Raw genomic sequence first — 23,672 nt, forward strand, 5'->3', positions numbered from 1 at the left:
TCTGTCTTGTTTTAGCTTGAGACTGTAATGTTTAATTATGATATTAGTCTTGGAAGGATATCTGATTATTCTACAGAGGTTCCTTTTGAATGTTCTCAACATTAGCTGACTTGCAAAATGCATCGACGTTCCTTTAAAATGTCAGTAAATAAACAAATTTAGGGAAGTTAAACTCGTGGCAGTCTAAGTAAACTGAGACCAGAGGCCGTGCCAGCTGGTAAATCGATGGATCAGAGTAAGGCTTTATTTCTGGTAGTTCTTATGAGACTGCCAGTTGCAGTGTGGTTTTAAACTTGATGCAGGCTGTGACTTACCCCTATTGCTTCAAGGCAGGTAATAAATAGAGGCACCACCCATATCTTGAGATCAAGTCTTACTTAAAAAGGAGGATTTCAAATGAAATCATTTGGTTGAATTATAAACTAATGTCCCTCTCATTTTATAAAGTAGGTCAGCAAGGTTTGAATTATTAGTGCTGGTCAGACAAAATTTAATGAGCTTCATTCTCAAATTATTGGTGATAATTTCGATTGGATCGTGACTGGGGCACAGATGAAAAACTGCAGTATAGTGGTCTTTTTCACTGGAAAGGATACTGAGCCATGAAAGAAAGTGATTTTCCAAAAACCCCATTGATGAAACCAGTGCTACGAAAGGTGGTTTTTATCTAGAGAGTCTGAACAGTTTGGGGCTGTACTCACTTGAATAAAAGTCAAAACTAAGAAATGGCTGGACATTCCCACTTACTGGAGAGACATAAGCTAGAGGTTCTAAGATCAAGTATTGAGTTCAGGCAAAACTTCATTACTGAAAGGATGGTAAGCAATGGAACACTTACTGTACGGTAAAGAGTAGAGCTCTTATCACAAGCAGGAGGGGCAGTGATTAGCATGGGTGCATTTAACAGGAAGCTGGATAGCACCTGGAGGAGGATATGGAGGTAAAGGTGGCAAAGAGATTTCTTCTGAAACATAACTGAATAAAACAAACCTCTCACTCTGGTTCCTCCTATTGCCATCACCTCTATCCCATCCCCACTTTGTACTGCAATCTATTGGCAATCTCTCCTGCTTTCCTCTCAGTCCCCATGCAGGGTCTCGATCAAAATGTCAGCATACACCTTTTGCCTGCTGGCCTGAACTCTGGCAGTGATATTTATACTTAAGCCACAGTAACAATGCAGAATATTTGATTTGATTCAATACTGCTCCTTCAAGTTATTTTTAAAATTATTCAACTCCCGTACACGACTTTGCTTGAAGCTTCAAGATCTAATTCATAGGCACAAGAGGTACTGCAGATGCTGGAAATCTAGAGCATTGAACACAGCATGCTGGAGGAGCTCAGCAGGTCAGGCAGCATCTATAGTTGGGAATAAACAGTCATCGTTTCGGGCCAAAATCCTTCATCAGTGTCTAGGCCCAAAACGAAGATTGAACTCATGACCTGTACTTACCAATCTACTCCCCCATATAGTGTAACTGTCCTCTGCTCATATGGTTTCCTCCTGCAATATGCCAAACTATAATTCCCTTGGCTGTATTTTCTCCACTTAGCCAGTTTAGTTACCTGTTATTTCATGGGATATGGTCTCCTTCATAGTTAACCATGCAGTTCATAATTGAATGTGTAGAATGAGAGTTTTTTTTGCACTTGTTGAAAATCATGCCAAACTCTCAGGACAATACTGTGTGACCACAGTCACGAGAACTATCATAAATTACTTTCCTCAGAAGCCTAAAGAACAGTGCGAGTTCCTCAGGAACTGCAACAGCTAGTAGTTCCCATGCTGAATTGACCACACCATTCGAAGTTCGAGGTGTTAAGACAGCTAAGGCTACATGAAAGTTCAGCATGCAAACTCAGATTCTCACTGAAATTGTTTAAATTATTTAATAACTTGATATTATTATTATGTACAAAATTAATTTGTTGTTTATGGGATATCTTCCTGGTAAAATTTGTACAGTTCTTAATAAATACAATGCTTAGTGACCCCTCGTATCCTCTACCTCACGTGGCATGTTCTCTGTTCATCAAAGCTCTGCTGTGTGTTCGGTGGGATGAGGATATTGCGAGGTGGTAACTCCCAGATTCTTATTTTTTTTTACTTGAAATGTTAACTCCTTATTATCATCAAAATTTCTGATGCTTCTTTAATTTCACTGCCTGTTTATACGTATTCCACCTTAACATTTTTCTTGCATTGCTGTCTGAGTGGCTCACACATCTCATTTATGTGGGGCAGCGACTTGCTCAGTTGGTTGATAAACCCAAAGGGCAATATATCCTGCAGCATCCATCAGGGACGGCATCTCCTTTACTGCCTTGACTATTGTAGTACCTGTAGTGATTAAGTGACCTATGAAGGAGAGTTACTTCTTTATGAGAGTGCAAGAGTTGTTTGTCAGGACACTGCCTGGATTAGAGGACAAGAAAGAGATGTTGAACAAAGTGGGTTTTCTCTGGAGTGGCAGAGGCTGAGAGGAGAAGTTAATAAGAATGCATAGAAGTTTATAGAAGACGTATAGAAATTTATAATATTATGTGAGGTCTAGATGGGATATATAGCCGGTATCTTTTCTCAGGGTTGAAATATGTAATTCTGGAGGATATCCAAGTTGAGAGGGGTCAAGCCAAAAGGCTTGTGTGGGGCAAGTTATCTTTTTTTACATAGTGAGTGGTCTGAGCATGGAATGCCCAGCCAAAGATAGTAGTGGACGGAAATATTTAAAAAGCACTTAGCTAGGGACACGAGGGAGGGATATGGTTATTGCAATGAGGAGGGGATGAGTTTGGTTAGGTGTTTAGTTAATTCATTTTATTACTCCCTGCATCTGCTCATCAGGCTGTAAGGTTTTGGTCACAATCTAACTTTCCTTCTTCCTTTGTTTCCCCTCCTCCAAAATCCACTGTGTCATCTGCTGCAGTCTTTACCCCACTGGCCATCAAGTGCAGTGTCCAGTCTTTGCAGGAATTACTCTGGCGTCAATTCCAAAAAGCATTATTCTTCTCTCACAGTATCTAGTGACTGATCTGTCAAAGCAAGCGGACCATCAGTTCCTCTCAACAAGTGCCACTTGCCACTGCACACTCAAGATTGTTTGCCTTCTGCAGCTCTGCTAAAATACTTCCCTTTTTATTTTGGTCTGGCAGCTACTTTTCAGAGGTCCATTTGGACAAATTTTCAGAAAGCTGATTGATTCCTTAGAACATGTCAAGCTGTGTGGTTTGTAGGAGTGTCTTCTGTGGCCACCTTCATTCGTGCTTATACCGCCCAACTTAAGTCATTAGGATGTACCTTGGTGGTAGTACTATCAGCTACCTCTTCCCATCTCGGACCACATGGTAGTGATTTGCCTTCTGTCTTATTCAATGAAAAACATATAATTGTGCATTGTGTGCTATGCAACTGAGGATTCTTTTCATTGAATCAAATATGACCCTTTATAGTGCAACTTCATGAGTGCTATTTGCTGAATTGCACTACTTGCAAGTTTTTGTATGACATTTTTCTGTCTGCTCCAGTGAAATCCACATCATAGCTCTCTACTCAATGAGCATGTGTGTATTTTGTATCTTACATTTTAATATCACATGATGTGTTGATTATAAATGTACTGCCCTGTGGATGCAAACTTACATTGGATGTTGGGGAGGGGTGGGGGGTGGGATCATTGTGCATTGTTCCTTTGTCATGTTGTATTTTTATTGATTGTTCTTGTGTGAACACTTTGGCATACACATAATTAATGAGTGTTCCTTCCACAGAACTGACCTCCATTTGGCACCTGGTACATTACATCTGGTACTGAATGTCACCCTGTCTTTGTTCTTATATGGCTCATTTTGTCCATTCCCTGGACCTTCAACGTGTTCTATATTGTGAACTGTTTGTCAAAACGATTTCACAATCCACATTGTACGAGCACTCCTCCATAAGCAGGGTGTTTCTTTCTCAGCAGCTCATGTGGTCATCGACAATATTTGTAACATCTGTGCTATATTGGAATTGCTTTCCCTTTTCCATCTTCAGCTTGCATTTCACCACATGCTGGTCACTTCTAGCCTTGCTTTGGGTAGCCCATGGAGGGTTCTAAACCCCCCCAGTTTTGCATGTATGCATGGACTTTCCTGAGTTAAATCTGACTTGGGGGGGGGGGGGGGCAGTTATTCTCTCAGGCTTCCACCAGTCTGATCTGTTAATTCTTCTGGTATGCAGAGCTGCAATTACTTATAGTATAGTTAATAAAGCAGCAAAGGATTTTCCTCCTAGTTGCATGTAAGTTGTGATGATCAACATTTTCCATCCCTGTGCAACGTTTCCTCTAATTTTTTTTTAACCACTGTGCTGACCAGCTGTTGCTCTTGTCAGGAAATTATTACCTGCCCTGAAAACTGCACAGAACTTCAAACGTTTAAATGTTATGAAAATTCCAGCTGCGTTGCAACAAAGGCTATGTGCACAGGAGCATTTCTGTTGTGACGGGGCCGCAAAACCGCGCAGCTCAGGGGGAACGGCGTGTCTATCTTGTAATACATCTGATGCATTCTTCATGATCTCATTTGAGAATTTTATGATGCAGTACAATTCTCTCCAGTACAGGCTCCCCCGCTATCCAAAAGTAGAGCGCTCCTATGAAACCTTTCATGAGCTGAAATGGCGTAAAGCGAAGAAACAATTACCATTAATTTATATGGGAAATATTTTTGAGCGTTCCCAGACCCAAAAAATAACCTACCAAATCATGCCAAATGGTGGACACAGGCAAGTTCAATGCACGCACAATGTCTTTATTTTGTTCACCACGATCGAAACGCTTAATTACGTCCAGTTTTATGCTAAGCGTAACACCCTTATGAGCTCTCTTAGGCTTTTTTGATACCTTAGGACACATCTTGCTAACCGATGCAGAAAATAAATCGAGATAAAGCACGGATGCTCACAGACACAGTTCAAAGCTATGGTGGCTTGATACTGAGATGCTGGGTGTAGTTCCCGGGGAAGGAGCTTGACGCCACTCTCGCTGCTCGGGGTGCGCGCTGCCTCTATACAGTAACAGCTCGCTGCAAAACAAGCGCTGAATGCTATTTTCGCTTTTCGCCTTTTTTTTTAATAAAAGCGAAAATCCTCTTCGGATTTCTTTCAGTTAGCATAAACAGGTACTAATGTAGGTCTTTCGTGAAAGCGAAGTGTCGTAAAGCGAACTTTCGAAAAGTGGGGGATGCCTGTATTGTTCAGTGAGATGTTTCATTTAGAAGTATTCAGATACAATGCCTCAGTAACAATTTTTTACACGTTACTGGAAAATAGTGGGTGAATTAAGTTGAAGGTGAAGATACATCAATGAACTTCAAAGCCTACAGTTAGGGACAACATCTTTGTTTCCAAATGGATAAACAAATTCTGCATAGAGAGTGATTGGTCATAGCGTACAATTCATAAAGAGGTACTTAAGCCACGTATGTCAAGAATGCCCTCTCCATTGGATTTGGGCTTTCTGCCCAATGTACAACTGCATTTAATTGTCAGAGTCACTGCACAGGGCAAAATTCAAAATGAGTAACTAGTGTAGAACAAAGACTATATAGGCTTTTAAAAAGCAGAGTGATTTTTATGAGCATGCATATTGAAGCAGAAAACTTGACATATTAAATATCACAAATGTTTTAAATAGAGAAACCGTTACCTGTCATTTTTGATTGATTCTTTTTAGGTATGAGCACATTGCGGGCTTTGTTCTGTTGTATTTCGAGATTAAATCCGATTGCTGTTAATCGATTTATTGATTAAAAAAACTATTTTCCAATTTCTGTAAGGAGAGAGACAAAATTTCCGAGGTGCTGGTTTAATTTCTTTTTATATCAGCAAGCATTGAAAATGAGGGATTGTAGTGGGTGGCTTGTGCTAATGAGTTATACTATTGTAGTACATTGGATTGGTTAGGTGTGATTCCCAGAGAAACATACACAGAAAACTGGCATCATTATGGGGTGGCGCAGTGGCAAAACTAATAGAGTTGTGTGGTGCTATCTGTGGAGAATTGGCACCTTTTTTGAATTTGGCTGTCTGTCTCCCCGGGTCCACCAGCTTTGTCCCCCTTTCCAAAATCCTGGATGATTTTGAATTGCTGTAGTGCCATGGGTAAGCAGTAAAATGTAGGGGAAGTTTATGAGAATGTGGGGAGAATGCATGAGAAAGAAAATCAGAGGGCAAGTGGGATTGCTCTGAGGACTGGAATAGACTGAATAGACCAAAAGCCCTACTTAAGGAACGTGTCATTTTGGCAATTATTTCCTATTTTCTCTATGCAATGTGTTGCTGGCTCTCTGTTAAGCCAACAGCAAAAATATAACATAGTCCTGCTTCCAAGACATGTACTGAGACAAAGTATCAAAGTGGAGAGGATGTTTCCAATAGTGGGGGAGTCTGGGACCAGAGGGTGCAGTCTCAGAATATAAGGACAGAGATGAGGAGAAATTTCTTGAGCCAGAGCATGGTGAATCTGTGGAATTCATTTGCCACAGATAGCTGTGGAGGCCAAGTCATTGGGTATACTTAAAGCTGAGGTTGATAGGTTTTTGATTAATAAGGGTGCTAAATATTACGGGGAGGAGGCAGGAGGACGGGGTTGAAAGGGTAATAATTCAGCCATGATGGTCTGTTTTGGCAGACCAGATTTATTGAGCCAAGTGGCCTAATCCTGTGGTCTTATGGTCTGAGTTTGAGAGTGCTGTTTGTTCTTTAGTTACCATGGTAACTGACTAACTCTCTGGTATTCACTTGCTGGTTTCTCTGCTTCTTTTCCAGGACGTGCTTCTTTCTCACAAGCCGAAGGAGAAAAACCGGATTGACAGCAACAATGAAAATTCTGTCCCAAAAGACTTTGAAAATATTGATAACAGTAATTTTGGATCAAGAACACAAAGGCAGAAGCTGCAGTCAGATGGTAAAAGTAAAGCTGCGGTTGTGCAGAAGGCCAGGTATGAGCAGCAGGGCAAAGCCAAGGACCACTCACTGCTGGGTAAGAACACCAATGAAGTCCTTCCCCTGGGGAACCATAAGGCCAAAAATGCCAGCAATGCCCAGCTAAGCTACAAGACCGTGAGCCACTACAAAGGAGGGGCGATTGGAAAAACTTCTCATGAGCTGCACTATGAACAGGCTCCGAGATGTGAAATAACTGGCAAGGAAGCGTTGTCGGCCCTCTCCAGGGCTAAAAGCAAGCACTGCCGCCAGGAAATTGCTGAGCTCTACTGTCTTCATAAAGATGGAAAGTTAATGCCGGAAAAGGTACCACGCTTGTGTCCATTGGAGGGTAAGGATAATCAATTAGAGTCCGATTTATTGTAATGATGGAGCGGTAAGAAGTCTCTGCTCCTCCTTAATTCCTTTCATTGTAATTTTGACCCATTCCCGTTCTCTTCCAGATGACATACTGCATAATTCAGTTTCACCTTTAAGATATCAAGAGTAGAAAGCCAGTATCTTGCAAATTTAAAAAAAAACTCCAGGAATTTTTTTTTAACTTTAGGAATAAAGAGAAAATAAATCTGACTGCATTTGAAATAAGACATAGAGCATAAAACATTGGAGCAGAATTAGGCCATCTGGCCCATTGAGTCTGCTCCGCCATTCAATCATGGCTGATCCTTATTTTCTATCTCTTCCTCAACCTCAGTTCCTGGCCTTCTCCCCATAACCTATGATGCCATGTCCAATCAGGAGCCTATCAATCTCTGTCTTAAATACACCCAACGACCCGGCCTCCACAGCTGCCCGTGGCAACAGATTCCATGAATTCACCACCCTTTGGCTAAAGAAATTTCTCCGCATCTCTGTTTTGAAAGGGCGCTCCTCTATCCTGAGGCTGTGCCCTTTTGTTCTGGACTCTCCCACCATGGGAAACATCCTTTCCACATCTACTCTGTCTACCTTTTCAACATTTGAAAAGTTTCAATGAGATCACCCTTCATCCTTCTGAATTCCAGCAAGTACAGACCCAGAGCCATCAAACATTCCTCATATGATAATCCTTTCCTTTCTGGGATCATCCTTGTGAACCTCCTCTGGACCCTCTCCAATGCCAGCACATCTTTTATAAGATAAGGGGCCCAAAACTGTTCACAATACTCAAGGTGAGGCCTCACTAGTGCCTTATAAAGCCTCAGCATCACATCCTTGTTCTTATATTCTAGACCACTTGAAATGAATGCTAACATGGCATTTGCCTTCCTCACCACCAACTCAACCTACAAGTTAACCTTCAGGGTGTTCTGCACAAGGACTCCCATGTACCTCTGCATCTCCGATTCCTGGATTTTCTCTCTGTTTAGAAAATAGTGCACACATTTATTTCTACTACTGTAGTGCATGACCATGCATTTTCCAACATTGTATTTCATTTGCTACATTCTTGCCCATTCTCCTAATCTGTCTAAGTCCTTCTGCATCCTATGTGTTTCCTCAACACTACCTGCCCCTCCACCAATCTTGGTATCATCTGCAAACTTGGCAACAAAGCCATCTATTCTATCATCTAAAACATTGATATACAGCATAAAAAGAAGTGTTCCCAACACTGACCCCTGCGGAACACCACTAGTCACTGGCAGCCAACTGGGAAAGGATCCTTTTATTTCCATTCGCTGCCTCTTACCAATTAGCCAATGCGCTAACCATGTTAGTAACTTTCCTGTAATACCATGGTCTCTTAAGTTAGTAAGCAGCCTCATGTGTTGCACCTTGTCAAAGGCCTTCTGAAAGTCCAAATATACAACATCCACCACATCCCCTTTATCTATCCCACCTGTAATCTCCTCTAAGAATTCCAACAGGTTCATCAGGCAGGATTTTCCCTGAAAGAAACCATGCTGACTATGTACTATCTTGTCCTGTGTCACCAAGTCCTCCATCACCTCATCCTTAACAATTGACTCTAAAATCCTCCCAACCACTGAGGTCAGGCTGCCTTCCACCTTTCTTAAAGAGTGGAGTAACATTTGCAATGTTCCAGTTCTCTGGCACCATGCCAGAGTCCAATGATTTTTTGAAAGATCATTTCTAATGCCACCACAATCTACCTCCTTTAGAACCCTAGGGTGCAGTTCCGCTGGTCCGGGTGGCTTATGTACCTTTAGGTCTTTCAGCTTTTTGAGCACTTCCTCTCTTGTAACATTAGCTGCAGCTACTTCTCTTCCTTCACACACTACATTCTGCGAGTGTTTTCCACACTGAAGACTGACGCAAAGTACTCATTTAGTTCATCAGCCACCTCCTTGTCCCCCGTTATTATTTCTCCTGCCTTATTTTCTAGCAGCCCTACATGCACTCTCATTTCTCTTATATTTTTAACGTACTTGAAAACACTTTTACTATCCACTTTGGTATTGTTTGGTAGATTGCTTTCATATTTCATCTTTCACTTCTAATGATATTTTTAGTTGCTCTCTGTTGGTTTTTAAAAACTTCCCAATTCTCTATCTTCCCACGAATTTTTGCTTTGTTGTATGCTCTTTCTTTTGCTTTTACAATAGCTTTGACTTCCCTTGTCAGCCGCAGTTGTACTTTTTACTGTTTTAAGTATTTCTTCATTTTGGAATACACATATCCTGCACCTTCCTCATTTTCCCCAGAAACACACACTATTGCTACTCTGCTGACATCCCTGCCAGTAGCTCCTTCCAATTTACTTTGGCCAACTCCTCTCTCATACCACTGTAATTTCCCTTACTCCACTGAAATACTGCTACATCAGACCTTACTTTCTCCTTATCAAATTTCAAGTTGAACACAATCATATTGTGATTACTGATTCCTAAGGGTTCTTTTACCTTAAGCTCCCTAATCACCTCCAGTTCATTACATAACACCTAATTCAGTATTGCTGATGCTCTAGTAAGCTCAACGACAAACTGCTCTAAAAAGCTATCTCTTGGGCATTCAACAAACTTACTCCCATTGCCAACCTGATTTTCCACAGTCGTCCTGCATGTTAAAATCTCTCATGACTACCATAACATTACACTTGACTCGCCTTTTCTATTTCCTATTGTAACCTGTGGTCCACCTCCCACCTACTGTTGGGAGGCTTGTACATAACTGCCATCAACATCCCTTGCAGTTTCTTAAGGCAACCCACAAGGGTTCACCATCCTAGGTCACATCTTTCTACTGATTTGATGCCATTCTTTATCAGCAAAGCCACACCACCCCCTCTGCCTAATCTTCCTATCCCTCCAATATAATGTGTAACCTTGGACATTCAGCTCCCAATTACAGCCATCCTTCAGCCACGATTCAGTGATGGCCACAACATCGTACCTGGCAAACTGTGATATTGTAACAAGATCATCCACCTTATTTCTTATGCAATGCACATTTAGATACAACACCTTGAGTACCGTATTTGCTATCCTTTCTGACTCTTCATTCCTAATGATTTGATACTCAGCCTGTTGATGGCAGCTAAGTCCCATCACCTGCCTGCCCTTCCTGACAATCTGACTGCACGCTATCTTTACTTTTTTACCATCCGTCCTTTCCTGAGTCCCTTCACTTCGGTTCCCACCCCACTGCCAAATTAGTTTAAGCACTCCCCAACAGCTCTAAGAAACCTGCCCGTGAGAATATTGCTGTCTGTCGGGTTCAGGTGCAACCCGTCACTTTTGAACAGGTCATACCTCCCCCAGAAGAGATCTCTATTATCCAAGAACCTGAAGCCCTGCCCCCTGCACCAGCTTCTCAGCCATGCATTTATCTGCCAAATCATCCTGTTTCTACCCTCGTGGCACAGGCAGCAATCCAGAAATTACTACCCGGGAGGTCCTGCTTCTCAGCTTTCTACCTAGCTCTCTAAATTCTCTTTTCAGGACCTCTCTACTTTTCATTCCTATGTCATTGGTACCAATATGTACCAAGACATCTGGCTGCTCCCCCTCCCGCTCCAAAATGTTGTGGACACAATCTGAGATGTTCCTGACCCTGGCATCTGGGAAGCAACATACCATCCGGGTGTCCCTTTCACGTTCACAGAATCTCCTGTCTGTTCCCCTCCCCTATCACTACCACTCCCTTTTTCTCTCTCTCTTGAGATGATGGACTACTCAACTTCCAGTTGAATCTGAGAAGCATAGCACTTATACCTTGTGATATTAAAGTGCTATCCAGTTTCATTTTGGTAGTCGAATAAAACATTGGGTCTAATTTAAGTGTTTGATGGCCGAGAGGCCCCCAATTCTCTCTCTATTTAACAAGGTAGGCTGATTTGAATGTAAATTCACCTCCACGTTTCTGCCTTAGCCCAGTTAATAAGCTAAAAATATTCAAAAACTCCGATTCCATCATCCTTTGATGAAGAGTGGTTCAATGATTCATGAGCCTCTGAGAGAACAAATGTAATATACATATGTCTTAAATGGGTAGCCATTACTTTTAAACAGTGACCCATAGTTCTAGCTTTTCCTACACGAGGAATCATCCACAGTTGTGCCTGCTCTGTCAAGACTACTTGGGATATGATGGTTTCAATTTTGTTTTTCTCATGCTCCTAAACCCCTACCAGACATTTTCTCAAAAGGACTCAGAGGTCAATTACCTTCCTCTTTCCCGCTTATTTCGCCTTTATGAGAAAAGTTTAATGTAGGAAAAAATCAAGTCCTTGTATTTTATTATTTTTAATTATCTCTGCAAATTTCAGTGTTTTGTTTCAATAATTTGACTTCTAAAATTGTACAAAAATTTCTGAAGAGTTTTTGTACGTCTCTGTCAGAGACATTTGGAAATAGCCTGCATTGAGCTATTAAGAGCCAACAAGATGTTTGATGGTCAAGGGTTCAGTGGTACACAGCTTAAGATCTGCTGACTTCTGAGTACCTACTCTGGAGGTGTTTAGGGTCTGCAGATTCTGGAGCATTTTGTATGCAGGAAGAGTAATTGCGGGTGGTAGGCACTACAGGCAGCTAGACTGAGGAGGAGGCTGAGCCCAGAACAAATGCACTCATTAATCTTCCTACCTCAAAACGCAGTGACATCTTCTGGGATATTGTTAGACCTGTAGCAATTACTCCACCAATGGCATTGAAGCATGATTGAACAAAATAATTATTAATTTTTCTCGGAAGCTTGGCCCCATTCGTTTCAAGCACCGCTACCAAATAAGTTGAACAAGCAATTTGTTTGAGCAACAGAGCAGACAAGAGTGATGTGATAAAACCTGTGTATTGAACAGAGCATAGGTTATATGTGTTATCACCTGGGAGTTCAGAGGAGGTCCCAGAATGGTGTATGCCAAGAATTAATTTGAAATTTGCCCAGTTATTAATGCTTGCATTGGCTATTTATTTCAAGCCGACATGGAAAACTTGAGTAAGTAAAAGCAGCTGACGCTTCAATCAACATATGTCCCCTGGTCCGGCTCAGCATAGGTTGAGGTGTTTGATCAAACTGGGATTTGTTACTGACTGCCTCGCCATTGTTAGCAGAACCTCTTCGATTGGGATGGGGGGTGAGGGGGAAGTAAAAGCACTTTTCGTAATGTTTGAGTCAGCAGAAATAAAAAGCAGAACTAGCAATTAACCTTCTGAAAATAAATTCCAAATTCATTCTGTCATCAAAAAGACTTAAGAAGTGAGGTGGTAATCACTCACCAGGAAACTGAGACACTCAAAAATATCAAATAGTTCTTGCTCCTTCGCCCATTATGAGTCACTCAGCACGTTCTGTGCTTGATCGAGCACCTTGGTGTGTATTCTATGTAACAAGTAATTCCTGATTTAACTTTCATACCAAGACTCTGTAGGTGGTAAATCTCCAACTGTTCAGGATTAATACTGCTGGATAGATCTGTGGTGTTTCATATTCTAGCACATTGCTGCACATGATCTTAGTGGGTTGCACTGTTGGAAGTGCTGTCTGCCAGGGGGTGTCACGATAGTATAGCAGTCAGCATAATGCTTTACAGTGCCATTGACCCAGGTTCGATTCCCATCGCTGTCTGTAAGGAGCTTAGACATTCTCCTCGTGACTGTCTGGGTTTTCTCCAGGTGATCCAGTTTCCTCCCTCATTCCAAAGACGTATAGGTTTGTAAAATAATCGGTCACATGGGTGTAATTGGGTAGCGTGGGCTCTTTGGGCTGGAAGGGCCTATTAGCATGCTGTATCTGTAAGTTGAAGGGTTAATCTAAATCCACATTCCTCAACTGCCCATTCCCCACTCTACTCTAAAGGACCCCGCGGCTGTTCTATATTCAAGCTACTTTGGGATACTTCGAGGTTATTCTTCACTTTTGGCATAGTAAGCAAGTACTTTTTCATGGAGCATTTTGAAATCCTTGTCTTCAATAAGTTCTCACTTGATGAGGGAGGAAAGGACATCCCAATGCAGCCCAATATTTTCTGCTCCCACCTTGTGCCTGCTTCCCGAGCCATCACTTCTGTGCCTCCACCATGAAATTGCCTGACCCTCAACCTGCCTCTTCAGGTACATGATTGCAACGCGATTGTACGTGAGTGAAGTATTCCAAACAATTCCAGCCTCAGATATGTGCGCTTGGATTTGGCCTCGGGCACAAAATTGTTCCACTATTGGTGGCCATATTGACAACCGCCTAGGACCTTAACATTGCAATTTTGTTCCTTCATCAAACTCAAGCTTTCTGACCAAGCTTTCCCTAATCTACACTAAATATCTCCTTCTGAGAATCAGTGATGGACTTTCTTTCTGTGAAGAAGCTTGGAATGCAGGTAGTGACAATTGGACAGTGACATGGACTCCTACTCTTTTCTTTTGACATTTTTTGCTCTTTGCTCTTGCTTAGTGATGACCTGCCTTCCATCCCAGTAAACCTTCTCTTGCTGAAGGATTATCTTTAAACAATTATGTAAAACATGGATTGAAACTCAATCATTTCATTTGCTCCTAGTCTACCAACAAGGTCTTGCATTCAGGATTGCCTAAAGTTGTGATAAGGCAGAAAAAGATCCCAGATGGCACAGACTTCTGCATTATACATTACATAGTACTGCCATTATATAGAACTCCATATCCTCTAATTTATCATGTATGGATTTAATATGGCAGGAAATCTGTTTTAAGTATGCAACAGTTTGACAATGCATTTAATAAATGATGCTATTCATACAAGAAAATATTCACAGTACAAATGTTTTTACTTTAGCAAAGATAGTTTTAGCACAATGCAAAGCATGTCTTAAACCAGTTCTCATTTGATAAAGCTCTGCATCAAGTCACAAATGCCATTAAATCATGAAAATGTCATTTTACAAATGGAAATGCATTAGAGTATTTGCATTTAAATAGGAAAAACGTGGAAGGAAATTAAACAACTGAAAGATCCAAGAAAAGGCTTAAAAGGGGGCAATTATCACCTGGATTGAACATTCAAAATGTATCATTGTCACGTTTATTTCTGGGTGTTTTACAATGATTTTATATCCACTGATAGTATAGATATTAATTGAGCAAGATGTAATAATTTCTATATTATTTTTGACTTGCTTTCAATTTGAAGACTTTAAAGATCTTCATATACAGTATATGTCAAGGCATTGTTTAATTTCTTGTGAAGCCATTCACTTATAACATTTAAGCCATAAGCCTTGTAGAAATCATGAATTAAATTAGGATTGCGATATAGTCATAAGAATGGAAATTTTGGTTTGGGGATGGTAGTTTTAGTGCAGATCAGGCAATTGAAGTTTAGTCTAGCTAGCAGTCATTGTCACCTAAGGCCACACTAAGCTTGTGGTTAACAAAATGGACTCACTAGCGCGTGTAATCTTAGCAATCGAGCACAGTATGTGAATTTATAGCAGATAAAGCATGCTTATTGTTTGGTAGTGAGGGTTCCCTTCGCTATCTGATTGATATAAATGTGTTATAAAAGGGACTTAATACATCTGTACTCTAATGAACATTTCTTCTAATATTAATGAACATTAACATTTCTTCTGCTTAATTCCAGGATGCAAATTATAGACTTCTGCTCTCTTTAAAAGCCAATCAAATGTTAGATCATGCTTTGCACGTCTGAAGTTTAGGATGGGATTCTGATGTTTTACTGATTGTGATATCACAAACACAAGAAAATCTGCAGGTGTTGGAAATCCAAAGCAACACACACAAAGCACATCTTTCCTTCCCCACCCCACCATACTTTTTGCTTTCCGCAGGATCGCTCTGTACGCGACTCCCTTATCCGCTCGCCCCTCACCACTGATCTTCCTCCTGGTACTTAACCTTGCAAGCAGAACAAGTGCCACACCTGCCCCTACACCTGTTCCCTCACTACCATTCAAGGCCTCAAACTGTCCTACACCTGTTCCCTCACTACCATTCAAGGCCTCAAACTGTCCTTCCAGGTGAAGTGACATTTCACCTCAGAGTGTGTTGGGGTCATCTACTGTATCTGGTGCTTCCGGTGTGGTCTCCTGTATATTAGTGAGCCCCAGTGTAGATTGGGACACTGCTTCACTGAGCACCTTCACTCCGTCCACCACAAAAAGCAGGATCTCCCACTGGCCACCCATTTCAATTCTCCTTCCCATTCCTATTCGGACAAGCCATTCCACAGCCTCCTCTATCACTGCAAGGAGGCTACACTGTGGTTGGAGGAGCACCACCTTCTATTCCATCTGGGTAGCCTTTAAGCTGTTGGCACAAACAGTGATTTCTCGAACTACCGGTAATTGCAACTCCTCTTCTCCTTTACCATTCCCCAGTCCTGATTCCCTCTCTCACCTTATCTCCTTACCTGCCCGTCACCTCCCTCTGGTGCTGCTCCCCCTTCTCTTTCTTCCATGGCCTTCTGTCCTCTTCTATCAGATCTGCCCATCTCCAGCCCTTTATCTCTTTAACCAATCAACTTCCCAGCTCTTTACTTCCCCCTCCCCCTCTCCCGGTTTCACCTAATAGCCACAACCTTGTACTTCTTGCTCTGACTACCCCTCTTCCTTTCCAGTCCTGATGGCTCTCAGCCCGAAACATTGACTATTCAGTCTTTTCTGTAGATGCTGCCTGACCTGCTGAGTTCATCCAGCATGTTGTGTTGGTTCCTAATTGTGGGATCTCTTCGCTCTTTTCTCATATCAAAACATTTGATGCTGAAAATCTTTATTTGAATAAATCATTTGTTACGTATAATGAATGTTCTGTACTCTGTCAGTGTTTAGACTCAACTGAATTCATCTTTATGTATAATATAAATATAAAATTTCATTCAATATAGCAATTAGAATTTGGGAATGTGAGATTAAATTTAAAAATGGAAGATATAAAAATGTCCATGTCTGGGTTCTGATCTTTGGTAATCTCTCCAGCTGTGAAAAACATAATAAGTTGCAAATATGTATATCGAACGTGAGGCCTCCATGTTCTACATCAACACACCATTCCATTTTCCCTCTCTTTCCAGGTTGTTGGACTTGAGTTGGACTCGAAAGGGCCAGATTCAGGTTTCAGCAGCAGAGCCAATCCAGGGGCTCGGGTTTGATCCTAACTTTGGGTGTTGTTTATATGGACTTTGCATGTTGCCCCTGTTGATTTCTCCACAGTGCTCCTATCTCCTTCCTCATCCCTACTGTACTAGTTACTTGAGAGGCAGAAGGATCAAGATGGACTTGATAAGTACATGTGAGAGACTAGGTTGCAAGGAGGGAATAGGGCTGATGAGATTGTTCTCTGCGAGCCAGCATGGAACCGATATAACAAATGCCACCTCGTTATGATCTTGCACTTTATTGCTGACCTGCACTGCACTTTCTCTGTAGCTCTTGCACTTTATTCTACATTGTTATTGTTTTCCCTTGTTCTACTTCCATGCACCGTGTAAAAATTTGATCTGCATGAACAATACGAAAGACAAGCTTTTCACTGTATCTTGTTTCATGTGATAATAATAATCTCATACCCATACCTGTATTGTAGCAAGTAAGTGAGGCTGGTCATAGAACAATACTGCATGGATACAGGCCCTTTTGAGGCCATGCTGACCACAGTGCCCGCCCAGCTAGTCCAATATTCCTGCATTTGGTGTTTATTTTCTACCTGAGCACTAAGGTGATTGACTGATTAAGCAGGAAGCCAGCACTAGTTGGGAACACTCAACAAGACATTGTGAGGATGAAGGGATAGTAAGCGTTGAGTTTGGAGGGCTGTTATTACTGAAAACAATACAGTCCCTTCAGCCTACAATATTGAGCCAACCTACTCCCAATGGAATATTTTCAATACTGGATCTCTCTTGAAGAGAATTAAGGGGATATGGAAGAAACAATTTAGCTTCTGCATGCTCGTACCACATGGTTTTCCTTTTCTTCAGGGTTAGGGTGTGCCCATCAGTAGCCGAGTCCGCTTCTTCCCCCTTCCCACTAATCCATAAAAAATGCATAAGCTAGTTTTTTTCACATCTCTTCAAGGTTTAGAGTACTCCTGCTGACAGTACCAGAGGGACTAACAATCTGGATGAGTTTACAGGGCAGAATTTGATAGTTTTTAGAAGTAATAACAGTCAGAAATCTACAGTTGTCAATTAACCGCAGTCAACACAGGCAATCAACACATTGCTCAGAAACATTAAAAAATCGTTAAAAAATTGTTACAAATTTTAACACAATTAAGGATAACACATAAAAGCAATTAAAAATCAAAAATAAAAAGATTTAATTGAACAATTTAAAACTGTAAGTTTTTAGTAGTATTGTTCAACAGTGCAATTAAAACTGCAATTAACTCGAGATTATTTTTTCCCCTCAATGGTTACAGAACCCAACTGTCAAGCAAGTGGAGGGTGGTGGTTGACTGCAGAGGCATCAAAGTAAGCTGGTGAAATGAGAAGCCAGCTGAAAAAATTAAATGTTACGTAGAGTGTAAAGTGATGCACCTTGAAAGCAGGAATGAGAAGTGCAGAAATGGACACATGGTCCAGGAACTAGGTGACCAAGGAATGTATGTGAAATTTTTGAAGCTGGCAGGAAGTTAATCAGACTGCAGCAAAAGCAAATTAAGTCCTAGCCTTAAAAACATTGGTATTAATTACTAAAACAATGCAAAGCCTTTGGAAATTATTAATTAGTTTTCTGCTGTATTTACTGTCTTGTTAGATCGGATACATTTTGGACAATATGCTGAAAATTTGGAATAGATAGGAAGGAGATTTCCTAGACTGGTAACCAGAGGGTTGGGGTTAGTTGTAAGGGAAGACTGGGAAGCAGAATAAGTTGAGAGATTTAATAGATTCAAAATGCTGAAGATTGTTGATAGAGGATTGTAGGCCAGCTAAAAAACAATGGCGCATGAATAGTATAAGAACCAGAGGAAGACGAGAAATAGTTTTACATAGTGAGATCCAGAATGTGCTGCCTTTAAGGGTGGCTGGAGTAGTTTCTTTGAAAAGAAAATAGAATGCATTGTTGAAAAAGAAACATTTACAGGGCTGTGGACAAGAAATAAAAGTTTGCACAGTCACAGTGAGCTATCTGGTCTTCTGATTCTGAGAAATAGAACCAAGCCATAAGATTAAACCTGAACAAATGAACTCCTATCAATGTAGCTTCATTCACAGCCTTGGGGCATCCCAAAAAGCTTTGGAAGCTAATGAAATAAATTTGAACTGTAGTCACATTTATAATGTAAGGAAATACAGTTTCACAGACATCAGAGGAATAATGGTGAAGTTATCTAATTTAGTATCGTGGGTGATAGAGACCATAGAACACTTTGACTGTTTGACTCTTTAAACATTAGCCAACACATCAGGGGAATTCCCCAGCTGCCACATATTGCACTAAAGTGGCAACCCTGTTTATTAACAAATCTGGTCAGCTTGACCTGATGGTAATTAATCCAATAGTGACACCTCAGTCAGTGACTTCTTGATCATGATGTGAATTTATTACTATCTAGGTCTTTGCTTCAACCCTTAAGTGCACGTGTTGTTTGGGTTGAGCATAAAATTAAACAGTAAATGGGTTGTTTTGCAAGATTAAGTATTTCCACCTTTTAGCCCATTTGCAATGCCAGGCTAATCCTGAGCATTGGCGCTGATGGTTCTGTAGAATCACAGTAAATCACTAGGGTAAAGATTCATTCTAATATATTGAGCACACATGTCTGCTCCTTTCTGTCACTAACAGTAGCCAGAATTCAGCAGAAATCTCTTAAGGATGCCTCCAGCAGGATTTAGGAAAGCAAACCTACTGAGTATTTTACGTGTAATCTTTGCCCTGCTTTATTGTTAGTTATTGCTTTGTTTAAAAATCTAAATGCATTTCAGTCAGAGTTGCAAACTATAGGAAGTATAATTTCTGATGATATTCCTCTAATTAAAATAAATTGCTCAGCTCTACTATCCCACCACGGGGTTACATCCAAATATTTGCTTTATGCTTAGCCCATTTCAGTTTTAAAGAAGACAATCCAGTGTTATTTCCAAGTATTTGACGTTTTTGGAGGTGCTAAGATGTCTTAAATCTTTTGATCTTTGTCTGTTGACTGAGTAATTTCCTATATGCATGTGATCCAGTGAAGGTACATTGACGTTTATGAAACTTGTCAGCAGGGACTATGTTTGGATAAATATTCTAAATGTCAATTGATTGAACAAAGTGAATTACATTCCCCATTTAGAGATAGCTACTAACCTTTAACACAATGTTTTGCAGCAAAATGATTGTTTCACTGGGTTTCATGTTTCTATTAAAGTGTACATCTAATACAAAAAAAAAGTTTCGTATTATTCTGTACATTAAATGGTCTTGCTGCTCCCAATAAAGATTGGAAAGGCAATTACATAACTAAATCAGCAAGGATGAAGGTAAACCTTTCCATCAGACAGGTGGTGACTGGTGAAAAAGCTTCAGTTTCTTAATCTGATTTCCTTTCTAACCAATGGAAGTAAGTAAGTGTGAGAAGCTGCTGCTGTTCATTCCTATTTGAAAACTGAAACTTCACCCTTGAGAGAAATTTTTATAGCCACCCAACCATTACTGCAAATGGACAGAAAATCTAACATTGCTGCAAGAAATGTTAAGAAAGGCAATTTCTTTCATTAGCTCTTAAAATTGAAGAGTTGTTATTTGACCCTTCATCTGGCATCAAAATATCCTGGGGGATTTTCCCACAGTTCCTGCTCAGGGTGCACTGAACATTCACTTCACCAGCATCTTTAATGAATACTGTTTAACATGAGGTTGTGGTGTTCACAGGTCAGCTTTGCTATGGGTTTGACAGCTGTCAGTTTTAATTCTCTGTTGTTTCAGAGATCACTTGGGAGTTCTTCTATTTGCCTGCCATGGGTGACCTGTAATTACTTGCCACTCCTCAGTAGCAAAACTGAACACAATGATGTGGCTTTCACTCCAACGTCCATTTTGCTGGCTGAATCAGGCTATGCAACCCAATCTGTCTTGGACGTCCATTTGATATCTTTTTATCCTCTTTTAAAAGCATCCTCACAGTTTTATGATCATCTTATTGAGTCTCACTTGTCTAAGCTTAAAACTCGGTGCCTAAACATTGTCAAGTGCTTTGAAATGCACACTACTGCAGCAGAGGCCTACTGCAGGTTTTCTTGTATCACTGGGGGATTGTGCAACTTGTAAGTTGTGCGCCTAGAGGCCTCAAAGGCCAGAGTTTAGAACTTAGGGTAACTGCACAGTTTCAGAAAGGAAGAACCCTGCCAGTAACTCTTCCAACATTTAGTCTCAAGAGGAATTATTGCTTTCAGGATTGGCTGTCAGGTGGAATACTGAACTACTGGAGATGGGTCAGATGAGAAAAGGCACTGCATGTTTTCAGCAAAGGATCAGGCATAGTGTTAAAGGTGAATATTTGGTGGAAGTAGCATTGCAATTTGCCTATCGCCACAATAGGTCAACAGCAGATGCAACCTCAATGGCTCTTCACATGGCCTTAGAACACCTGACCAACACAAACACCTATGTCAGGATGCTGTTCATCGAATATAGCTCAGCATTTAATATCATCATTCCCACAATCCTGATTGAGAAGTTACAGAACCTGGGTCTCTGTACCTCCCTCTGCAATTGGACCCTCGACTTTCTAACAGGAAAGCCACAATCTGAGCAGATTGGTGATAACATCTCCTCCTTGCTGACAATCAACACTGGTGTACCTCAGGGGTGTGTGCTTAGTTCACTGCTCTACTCTGTCTATTCTGTACTCAGGACCGTGTGGCTAGGCATAGCTCAAGTACCATCTATAAATTTGCTGATGATACAACCATTGTTGGTATGATGTCAGATGGAGGCGAGAGGGCGTATAGGATGAGATATGCCAACTAGTGGAGGGGCGCCACAGCAACAACCTTGCACTGAACGTCAGTAAGTTGAAAGAGCTGATTGTGGTCTTAAGGAAGGGTAAGATGAAGAAACACATACCAATCCTCATAGAGGAATCAGAAGTGGAGAGAGTGATCAGCTTCAAGTTCTTGGGTGTCAAGATTTCTGAGGACCTATCCTAGTCCCAACACATCGATGCAGTTATAAAGAAGGCATGACAGTGACTATACTTCATTAGGAGTTTGAAGAGATTTGGTAAGTCACCAAATATACTCAAAAGCTTCTGTAGATGTACTGTGGAGAGCATTCTGACAGGCTGTATCACAGTCTGGTATGGAGGGGCTACTTACTGCACAGGATGGAAAGAAGCTGCAGAGGGTTGTAAATTTAATTGATCTCATCTTGGGTACTAACCTACAAAACACCCAGGACACCTTCAAGGAGCGGTGTCTCAGAAAGGCAGCGGCCATTATTAAAGAGGTCCAGCACCTAGGCATACCCTTTTCTCACTGTTACCATCAGGTAGGAGGTACAGAAGCCTGAAGACACACACTCAGCGATTCAGGAACAGCTTCTTCCCCTCTGCCATCTGATTCCTAAATGGATGTTGAACATGTGGACACTACCTCACATTTTTAATATATATTATTTTTAGTTTTTGTTTTGCACAATTTTTAATCTATTCAATATACATATACTGTAATTGATTGATTTATTTATTATTCTTTTTCTTCTATATTATGTATTCCCTTGAACTGCTGCTGCTAAGTTAACAAATTTTATGACACCTGATTCTGATTCTGATCAGTGCACCCTCTCTTGCTGCTACCCACTTTCCTAACAAAGAAAGAAGATGCCTTTAGGAGACTATCCAGAGATATCTGAGAAGGTTCTGTGCTGTCTTTAAGGGCAGGCCCTGTAAAGGCTGATTTATACTTGTGCGTCGCATTGGCGCTGTAGGTAACGCATACCCTATGCCGTACATACGCCGTACCCTATACTGTAGTGTGACGAGCACCTCCCCAGAAAAGTTACTCATGCGTTGCAGTGACGCAGACTGCAACAACTGTGATTGGTCCGCTTGGTAGCATTGCATTTCCTCCTACGCATTTCCGGTTGCTTCTTCTCCGCCATGTCTGTAGGTTGTGTGTACGCCGATGTGAAATAGATGAACCAAATCGTCAAATCTACCTGCCAACATGCGAAAATATTTGAAATGCATTTCCTTGTCCATGTCTCTCACGAAGAAACCCCACCGCCAACTAGCATTTTTGCGCACACCAACGCATGCTCGCTATGACGTAGAGCGACGCAGAAGTGAAAATCAGAGCTACAGTGTAGGCTGTGGTGTAGCCCCTATTCACAAGTATAAATCAGCCTTAGTAGTGGCTCAAGTAATCTGTACCTTTAAATTATGACCAAGTTGGCTTCCTTTTCTAATCAAGTCCAAATGCCTGTTTTTCTCATTGAGTATGTGCTCTCTCAATATTACAGCAGCAATTTCAAACCATCATTGCATTATGTAAAGTGGCCAGGGTTCTGTTTAACCATTCTCGTGCAGAAAGGTTATTGCTTAATGTCGTTATCTTTATACGTAAACGATCTGCGCTACACTTTTGAATTTCTGCGCCATCGCCTTTGCAAGTTGCAAGACTAATAGGTCCAGCATGGAGTCAGAATTATGTCAGTTGTGTGATTGAAGTCGCCCTACACTGGAACCGCAATCATGGAACTCATTAAAGCATGAAAGGATCTGCTTCTCACATTTAGATGCATCAGAAATGTGCTAAACTGTCCTTTAGAAAGCAAGCACTTTATAATAGGTTAGCAAGAAGAATTTCAACCTTGGATCTGAAATTCATCTGCACGCTGCTGATGTATGTGTATGAGTCCAGAATTTGTCAGCACACTGAGTCTAGGCTGGTAACTCTTCAAGGGCAATATGCTGTCAATGGCAGCTCATGCACATCAGTGGCATTGCTCAGACCTGCTGGCAGACTGCTTCAGTGGCTTCAGAGACTCATCGCCTAGGAGCTCCAGCTTCGAAGTGAACAAGCAGAATTTGAAAAGAAGTAATCATATCCTTTCCAGATTGTTTATCTTACCCTATTAAGCATTTCGATGTTTTCCGCATTCCTGGCCTAGCTCAAGCTTTGCAGACAAATGTCCGGATGAAATTTTTGGGAAAGCCTTGGAACACCACTAAACAAAGGTAGAATGTAGCGAAGGTTTACCTTCACGCCCTTGCACCAGGAAAAGCAGAGCCAAGTCAGAGGAATCGGGATGACACCTTGCTTTCTGGTCCCAGGTCCAAAACTTGTTTCTTCAAGAGCTGAAGTTTTAAGCTTGAAT

At 41.1% G+C, this 23,672-nt stretch overlaps 1 protein-coding gene across 1 annotated transcript in view; it reads left to right on the forward strand.

The window, feature by feature from the left end:
- The window catches only part of xylt1 (xylosyltransferase I), a 261,499-nt gene that overhangs the window by 111,855 nt on the left and 125,972 nt on the right, over positions 1 to 23,672 (forward strand). The window contains exon 2 of the mRNA XM_073060531.1: positions 6,812 to 7,319. Coding sequence (XP_072916632.1) covers positions 6,812 to 7,319 — 508 coding nt within the window. The remainder of the gene's footprint in view (positions 1 to 6,811; positions 7,320 to 23,672) is intronic.

The sequence above is a fragment of the Hemitrygon akajei genome, chromosome 11 (assembly GCF_048418815.1).
Source record: "Hemitrygon akajei chromosome 11, sHemAka1.3, whole genome shotgun sequence".
NCBI lineage: Eukaryota > Metazoa > Chordata > Chondrichthyes > Myliobatiformes > Dasyatidae > Hemitrygon > Hemitrygon akajei.